Genomic DNA, 8,643 nt, shown 5'->3' with positions numbered 1-8,643 from the left:
ATAGCGAATCTTATCCGGACCGCCTATAGTAATTCTAATCTAATACGCTAATAGCGAGTACTATTTAGAACGCCTATAGCGAGTCTTATCTAAAACGCTTATAGCGAGATTTATCCCGAACGCCTATAGCGAGTCTTATCTAGGACGCTTATAGCGAATCTTAGTTAATACGCTAATAGCGACTCGGAATCTTATCTAGAACGCTTATAGTAAGTCTTACTCGGAACGCCTATAGCGAGTATTATCTAGAACGCCTATAGTACTTCTAATCTAATACGCTAATAGCGAGTCTTATCTAGAACGCCTATAGCGAGTCTTATCTAGGACGCTTATAGCGAATCTTAGTCGGAATAATTATAGCGAATCTTATTTAGAACGCCTATACTAAGTCTTATTTAAAACGTTTATAGTAATTCTAATCTAGAACGCTAATAGCTATTAGCGAGTACTATCTAGAACGCTTATAGCGAGTCTTACTAAGAATACGTTTAATACTTCTATTTATTCTATACGCCTTGCTACTAATTTAATTCCGTCGGTAGGCGTATATCCGCGCCGGCGGCGCGGACAGTAGGCTAGTATATATATATTTATTTATTGAAACGAAACCCCATTATCATTATCTCCTCCTAAGCCATCCAAACATGCCTCCAAACCCACCCGTACCTCTAGGCTTATACACTCTCGTCTCCGTCCCACCATGCGTAGTCTTCGTAGTCTTCTCACCCTTACCCTTAGCCTTGGCCTTACCCTTCCCATTCCCCCCTACAGCTCTCTTCCCATACCCCTTCGGCGCAGTGACCTTAGCAGTCGTCATCGTCATCGTCAAAGTCTTCGAAGAACTCGCAGCACCATAATAACTAGAAGGCTTCGCAGCCCACCCACACTTCTCCGACCCATACAAACTCAACCCATTACTCCCCCCACAAACCGCGAACGGGTTCCCGGAACACGCCATCTTACACCTTCCGTCTTTCACCTCTTCACACCCGGGTTCCAACGTGTCTCCGCAATAACATTCCGAACCGTACTCTGTAGCGAAGTACTTGTGTCCCGTGCAGAAATCGGAGCAGGCTTTGTTTGTGTTGTTGGATTTGTTGTCGTAGGAGAGGATGCGTTTGTTGACGCGGAGGGCGCGCCCGAGGACTTCTTTGTAGCAGCCGAGGTAGGTCCAGCAGGAGATTTGGGGGACGGGGGTTGGGGCGGGTTTTGAGGTTGAGGTGGGGGTGGATTTTGGAGGGGAGGAGGTTGACGTGAGCTGTGGTTTTACGACGGGGGAGGATGTGGTGGTGCTGGAGATGGGAGGGCGAGCAGACGATGATGATGAGGTGGTTGGAAGGGGAGTGCTGCTTGGTGTGGAGCTGACGTAGGCGAAAGGCGTGGTGCTGCTTGCAGGCGTACTTGATGAATCAGTCTCTCCGTCTTCAGCTTCATCTTCATCTTCATCAGCCTCGTCCGTGTCGCCGGAATCATCATCATCGTCGTCGTCGCCATTGCCCGAAGGAGTAGAAGTGGCTTCTGCCGTGGTCGTCGAGCTGACAAATTGGAAAGGCATTGTACTGCTCGTGACCAGAGAGGTACTTGAATCAGATCCATTATCCTCATCGTCGTCAGTCGAATCATCGTTGTCCTGAAAATCATCCCCAGAATCATCGCTATCTTCTTCATCATCATCGCCATCCGCATTCGGGGTCGGAGTAGCAGAAGCAGATCCATAGCTAGCCTGCGAAGGCGAAGCCATATACCCAGTAGGCATCTCAGATCCAGCAGCCCAAGAAGAGATGGCAGGCAATTCTGACACCGGGCATACGGTAGTGAATGAGCTCACGGTTTCTGTGACGTACACCTCGGTCGATTTCGAAGCCGGACAGCTTGTGACCGACGATGGACATCCCGTCACAGTGATCGAGGTTGTCACTCGGATTGTTGCGGTTGTAGTGCCAGATTTCGGCGTTGAGGCATCAGTCGAGTAGTCTACCCTGTGGACCCAAGCCGGAGCATCGCTATCTGAAGTGGCGCTTGAGGCTGCAGTCTGTGCCGGCGGACTCGGGGACGATGTATTAGGAGCAGGAGTGGTCGTTGCAGGTACACTCTCAACGCTTTCATCGTCCTCGCTGTCAGGTGTGTCCTCATCGGAACCATCATCCTCATCCTCGCCATCTTTGCTTTCTTCTGAGGAATCCTCTGAAGGTGTCGCGGCCACGGAAGACGTGGTACTGCTATTAGAGTCATAACTTGAAGGCGATGCGTCCTCTGGTTCTTCAGTATCCACATCATCTCCATCGTCGTCGTCCGAATCTGTGTCTGGAATTGCAGTTGCTTCCGGAATGGAAGACGAATCTTCAGTATCATCATCACCATCCTCATCTTCAGACGCATCTGGGGCAGGAGTCGCTTCAACGATTGAAGATGAAATTTCTGTCTCGTCATCTTCAGCATCTGAGTAGGAGCTTGGCGTTGGTATAGACTCAGACGTAGGATTTTCCTCATCCTCGTCGTCGCTCTCCTCGGCGTCGGCATCGCCAGTCGCTTCTGGAGATGACTCCTCTTCCTCGTCATCGTCATTTTCATTAGAGTAACCGCTCGGGGTCGACGAAGGAGCCGACGTTTCTTCATCGCCATCATCTGAGTCTCCAGACGGAGTAGGAGTTGTTGCAGTCGAATCGTCTTGATCTTCACCTTCATCACCATCATCATCGCCTTCATATTGCGTAGGAGTCGGCGTATCAGAAGAAGAAACTTCCGTCTCCTGTTCGCCACTTTCATCAGCTGCGATTCTCTCCTCGCTGGAGGGCAAAGTGCTTGTTACTGTATTTGTAACATATGAAGAGAGAGTCATTGTGAGCGTCTTGGTGCCTTCCTCGATTGTAGTCGTGGCTACGGCAGTGGAAGTCGGGCATAGGGTGATGTACACGGTAGTAGTGCTAATGGAGGCGCTGCAACTCACCTCGTCATCTGTAGAGGTTTCCTCGGTGGTGGTACCAGTGGGAGGGACGCTCTCGTCGTCATCAGCGTCGTCGTCAGCGTCATCAGAAGAGCTGCTTTCTTCGCTCTCGGTCTCGTCCGAAATGTCATCTTCGCCAGGAGGGCTTCCATCACTATCAACAGGCGTGGATGTGGTGTCATTGCCACTGCACTCTCCAGGCTCCGACGTGCAAACATAATAATTCGCCCAAAGGTTATAGCATTCCGCCCCAGCCTGCGGATTCCAGCTCTCGAAATCTTCCACATCGATGCCCATGGCATCTGCAATACTCTCACAGGTGTCGCCAGGGTTGACTTGAACGTACTTGGCACAGCCTTCTGCTGTACCTGGTTGTGTATTGGTCGGAATTGCTGCTGCACAGTTACTCGCGGAGCTTGGAGAAGTGTTTGAAGGCGCTTCGTCATCTTCGCTGTCATCATCATCGTCTTCGTCCTCTTGCACGTCTGGCGTTGTTGCAGTATCGGAAGAAGTTGGAGGAGCAGATGTCGCGGGATTGACGCCAACTGAGTTGGTAGGGTTGACTGGAGGCACAGGCGCTGGCGTCGGGATGAAGTCAGGCTTGTCGGTTTGAACAGCTGGGCTTGAGGCACTCGGGTCAACGCTTGTGGCCGATGAGCCTGTCGAGCCGCCGGAAGTGAGGCTAGAAGCACTCGAAGAGCCTGCCGCACTTTTGGTGGAGCCAGCGCTATCGGTAGTATTCAAGCACTTAAAGCTTGCCGTGTTTCCAGTAGTATCCGTCGCCTGATACTCGGCGCAGGAAGTATATGGTGTGATGGTGACCTTTTTCACATACAAGCTGTACGGGAAGCCCTTTAGATCCGTTTCACCGCCTGCCCATTGCTTGGTATACCACGCCACATCTTTGTATCCTGCGTCCCACAAGCCGAGATGAAAACGCGAAGGACTTTGAGGGTACCGATATTGGTTGTTATCTTGGTTCTTGGCATACAGAGTGCGAATCACGTTGCCATTGATGGCCCACGATAGCGAATCTGGCTTCCAGTCGAATGTGTAGGTCATGAAGTTTTGTGTCATGTTCTTCTCTACTCGAGGTTGAGTGCCTCGGTCCCAGTTTCCGGTCACGCCCTGACCGAAATAGTTGGTTTGGATGGTAGGCACCTTCAGAGCGAAATCATTTCCGGACCATTCCCAGTCGATCTCGTCCAGAGTATCGGACATCAGCACAGCACTGCTGATCACACCGATACCGGGAGCACTCTGGAGTGTGACCTCCACCTTTCCATAGTGCAAGTAATTCTTCGTCCAGATGTATGGGGCTGACAGGCCATCTGGGAGTCGGAATTCAAGACCCTTGCTGTTGCTGAAGCTCAAATATTGTTCTGCGTAGTCAGCGATGATCCAGTTGTTTGGAACCTTGGAGAGAGTCGTAAAATCGTCGGTAAAGCGTTCAGTGAGTCCTGGGACGGGAGGACAGGTGCCTGTCGATTTATGTTAGTGACCTACTTACGTGCAGAGCTGCAGTCTTTACCTTTAGTTGGGTTGCATGGGCCCTGCGCGGACACAACAGTTGTACCCGCAGCTGCTAGCAGAATGCCTACAGTTTGTAGGCTGTGCATGGCTAAGACTTGGAGTGAGGCCGACCTCGGTGCCTGGAGAATCGCAGCCGGGCAAGTTATGGCAGAGCGGGAAAATGGATTGCTGGAATGTTCCGCGCAACGTTCGTGGAAGTTCGGATACTCCAGCAGATGTTGCATTAAGCTAAGCTTCGAGCGAAGCTTTTTGTTGTTCTGCTATTCTACTTGCGTGCCGAGTACAAAGGCATCAGGCTGATGCCAAGACATTGAGCTCTATTCGTAGAAATCCGGACAAAGCGAGACCGGGCCAGCAGTCGCTTTCGACCAAGATTGCGCCTTTCTCGCTTGTTCTTGCAATACTGTATCCTTCACAATATGATGTTGGCGGAGATGAGCGTTGGACGCCTCCAATTTTGCAGCCTTTCTCCACTGCATTTTCTCGATCCAGACCAAACGCCATCTTCTCGTGATCCTCGAATGGTCTGCGTGAGGACCTCTCTCCATCTCTCCAGCATTGGGAGTGCGATATGTGCCGCGTGAGGTGGGGAGACGTATTGAGAAAATGCGATGGCCGGAGGCGAGCTCATTGGGTCTCCAGAGTGAGCAGCAAGAGATACGGTCACATTCCGAGGGCCCAGTTCGTGGCGCTTGTGTGAGTCGTCTGTAGCCAGCATCGTGACTTATGCCTGGCGTTCGCGTGTGTTGCCATCTCGCATTCCAAAGTCGTGCGGAGGACGTAATTTCCTCCCGTCTTCCCGACGTGCTTTCACAGCCCAAGCAGCGTGGCCGTGATGGATATACTATCTTGCCCACTTGCCTCGAAGTCTTGCACTTTGCAAATGATTTTTCCGTCCAGATTGCCTTCTCCGTCCTGCCATGTCTGACCGTCCCACGACCAATCTGAAGGCATGTTCTCTTTCGGGATGGACACGTTGAAATAGTTGAAGCAGATCAGACCAAGGAGTCCTTCGTTCTGAAGGTTGACGTCGCCTTCCAAATACGTGCCCGGCGAGGGTCGGAAGACGAGGAAGTCGCAGGTCAGCCAGAGGAATGAGACTGCGTATTCGTTGAAGCTGCGCGCGAGGACGTCTGATGGCCCTTCGCTCACTTGATCTGGAGACTCAGACATGCGTGCGTTTTCGAATGCGAGAAGAACGCCATTCAGAGGAGGATAGTAGGAAAGCAAATGCGGAGAGATGTGTTCGGCGAGAAGTCCTCCGAGCGGATCGCTGTAGGCGCAGGGCGAGAGGGCGAGGTAGAAGGATGTCGTGATATGCTGGATGGGCGAGGGGAGATGAAGCTTGCCATGCAGCGAAGCCGCAGTCGCTATGGGCACTTTCTGCTTGCCAGCTTTCAGGGAGGCTCTGGCTGCCTTTCGTGCAGCTTTGGCGGCAACTTCTTCTGCTGCCCTCTCCTGCCAAGTCATCAGTAGCCAGAAAGAGGTCGGACGGATGGTATTGCACACCTTCTTCGCCATATCAGCGAGACTACGGTGAATGAGTGTTGATGCGACTTGCATGTGAAGGAAGGACAATTTTGGACCGCTGAGACAAAATTGCTTAGAACTAGCCCGCCCAGCGTAGACTTTTGACCGCTGTGGAATGCCAAACGCGTCTGTGCATGCAGCCTCGGTCACGTCAAGAAGGCGTAGATTTTTACTTATTGCAGGCATAATCTCGTCCGCAGGGTATAGTGATACCGCCGAAAGCTTGAAAGAGGCTGAGGGAGAGGGTGTACGGGAGAAGATTGCGAACAGCTTTCATCAACCAGCGAGCGACTCGATGCGTACGGATGACAGCGTCAAACGGTCCACCGCACATACAACTACCAGCGAGTCGGACGTCTCACGGCGAAGTCGACATCGAATCTACTGTGGCGCCATCTACCCTACGCTGTCCTACCTTGGACTGCGGGTCGGAGATCATTGTTCCCTACACGCTCACGCTCACGCTCACGCTCACGCTCACGCTCACACCCACTCGCTCACCACACCGACTCACCACATGCGGTAGAGCAGGAGGTGCACGCGTGACCGTCTACCATCCGTCGGCGCCGCCATGGCTTCGAACCAGCTCCTCTCCCTGGTAGGCTGGGCCTTCCTCCCGAACCTGATCACGTCCTACCTCCAGCCTGTCTTGTACACCGTCTTCATCCGCGCTGGCGACCCGAAGCCTCAGCCTGGTACGGCACGCTTCAACAGAGATCGGCGCAACCTCCGCGTCGCCGGCATTGTGGCTTACCTGCTTTACACCATCTACGAAGCAGACTATCAACTTCATCGAGCCGTCCATTTCTACCGCCTTCTTGGCTTGACGCCCCATGCCACCGAACGCGAGATTCAGAGCAAGTTCCGTCGTCTGACCGTTCAATTCCACCCGGACAAGGCTACTGGCCCCGACAAAGCACAAATCGAGCGCATCTATGTCCAGCTCAAGATCGCTCGAGACACGCTCGTCGACCCTGCCAAGCGATTTGCCTACGATCGATTCGGCCCGGACATTCTAGGCTGGCAGAATTGCAAGCTCGTCCGCGACTTCATCTTCTCTGGTCTCCAAGGAACGCTCGTCTACTACATCGGATCAGCCGTTGCGTTAGTCGTCTTGGGTGTGTTGGGCTATCTGCGCCAAGGCGTCTTCTGGAGATACCTAGTCATGGCAAGCTTGTTCGTCATCGAAATGCATACGGTGACTCGCCCACACTTTCCACCCTTGCTCACCACGGTCGTCAACCCAATCGTCGCTGCAACTGGAGTGAGGTCGCCATATCTGCCATTTCAGATGATCACACTTTTGCGGAAGCTGGCCGTCACATTCTTCATCGCCATGTCACAGCTTGGACCACTTTTTCAGGACCCGAAGCAAGCCGCCGCTGGTGAAGGATCAAGCATTCCGCCTCAGCAGCTCGACAGCATCGATGCCTTGGCAGCGGTGACGGATCAAGAAGTCACGAGACTGCTCGCTTTCGAGCTCTCGCCATTTGCCAGTGATGAAAAGGCTGCGAGAGAGCTGAGAGGTACACTCAAGGACTGGCTGGTGCAGAACAGTATCCGCAATGACCCTGAGGTCAAGATGGCAATTGAGAGGCACTTCGAGCGTCGAAGACGAGAAGGTGTTGGGGAAGTTCGGTGAGCGGTCTTTAGCGACGAAGACAGGATCCATGCAGTCTCCAACCTCTTGGACTTGGATGTATTTAGAGGAGTCGTGTGCCGATGAGAATGCAGAACCACATAGAAACCCGAACGTTTACGACGTCACCAGACCGATCAGTCGTTCGGGTCACGGAAAACTACTCATCCGGGCGGGCGTATTACAGGCTTGGGCATAGCGCCAAGACATGCTCTCCGCATAACTTCCAAGTGACGTAGAAACCTCCACTTCACTTCGAGCCTTGAAAAGAGGAATTGGGACGTACAGACATCACTGGCGAGATGATAGACAAAGCAGAACATTATACAGCTGCGACAATGAAATAGCCTCGTCCGTAGTATGCCCCACGCAGGATGAATTTTTCGCCATCCAACAATCCTCACCTCGCGAACCATTTGCCTGGCACTGCTCTACCCGACAGACCCACGCGCCTCTGAGATCTACCACTCCAGCACATCAACCGGATCAGGGGGCCGTCCTTGGACAGTTCCGCGCAGTTGATCGTCCGGGACCTACACGCGCACACGAACCCATGAATCCGCCAAAATGGCCACCCCAGCCGCAAGAATGGACCTAGCAGCACGAAAAGAATTCCTCACCTTCCTCGACCAACTCGCCCACGTCTCCTCCTCAACCTCCTTCTACACCACCGCGCGCGACAAACGCGCCAAAGCCGGAAGATGTCGCTACGCCTCGGGAAGATGCCACCTCCTCGAACTCCCCCCCGAACTCCGCAACCTCATCTACCGCACCATCTACCCCCTCTACCACTCCGAAACCCCCATCTCGCCCATGAAAATCCAAAACCCAAACCCCACCTTCCTCCTCACCAACTCCCAAATCTACCACGAAGCCCGCGGCTACTACGAACAAGCCCGCGGCCATTTATGGATGGACAGTAACTTCCTGATCCGGCAACAAAGCCTCCAAATCTCGGATCTCGCGTCTCTCCAAAAATTCGATTTGGATCTCATCA

At 52.9% G+C, this 8,643-nt stretch overlaps 4 protein-coding genes across 4 annotated transcripts; 1 reads left to right on the top strand and 3 right to left on the bottom strand.

Annotated features, from left to right (window-relative positions):
- Positions 1-3,082: 3,082 nt before the first annotated feature.
- Positions 3,083-3,364, bottom strand: MYCFIDRAFT_124911 (carbohydrate-binding module family 50 protein; the record flags this gene model as incomplete). The annotated part of the gene is made up of 1 exon (XM_007928573.1): positions 3,083-3,364. A coding segment is annotated over one exon (282 nt), but the record flags the coding sequence as incomplete, so codon positions are not given.
- Positions 3,365-3,616: 252 nt separating this feature from the next.
- On the bottom strand, positions 3,617-4,423 carry MYCFIDRAFT_6237 (glycoside hydrolase family 16 protein; the record flags this gene model as incomplete). The annotated part of the gene is made up of 1 exon (XM_007927503.1): positions 3,617-4,423. A coding segment is annotated over one exon (807 nt), but the record flags the coding sequence as incomplete, so codon positions are not given.
- Positions 4,424-5,416: 993 nt separating this feature from the next.
- Positions 5,417-5,791, bottom strand: MYCFIDRAFT_18374 (uncharacterized protein; the record flags this gene model as incomplete). Its single annotated transcript, XM_007927517.1, has 1 exon — positions 5,417-5,791. A coding segment is annotated over one exon (375 nt), but the record flags the coding sequence as incomplete, so codon positions are not given.
- Positions 5,792-6,578: 787 nt separating this feature from the next.
- Positions 6,579-7,649, top strand: MYCFIDRAFT_64622 (uncharacterized protein; the record flags this gene model as incomplete). The annotated part of the gene is made up of 1 exon (XM_007927735.1): positions 6,579-7,649. The coding sequence occupies one exon, from the start codon at positions 6,579-6,581 to the stop codon at positions 7,647-7,649; it is 1,071 nt and encodes a 356-aa protein (XP_007925926.1).
- Positions 7,650-8,643: the final 994 nt, after the last annotated feature.

This window comes from Pseudocercospora fijiensis (assembly GCF_000340215.1).
Source record: "Pseudocercospora fijiensis CIRAD86 unplaced genomic scaffold MYCFIscaffold_4, whole genome shotgun sequence".
NCBI classification, from domain to species: domain Eukaryota; kingdom Fungi; phylum Ascomycota; class Dothideomycetes; order Mycosphaerellales; family Mycosphaerellaceae; genus Pseudocercospora; species Pseudocercospora fijiensis.
Note: the sequence above shows the minus strand (reverse complement) of the source record. Positions and strands in the feature narration are given on the sequence as shown.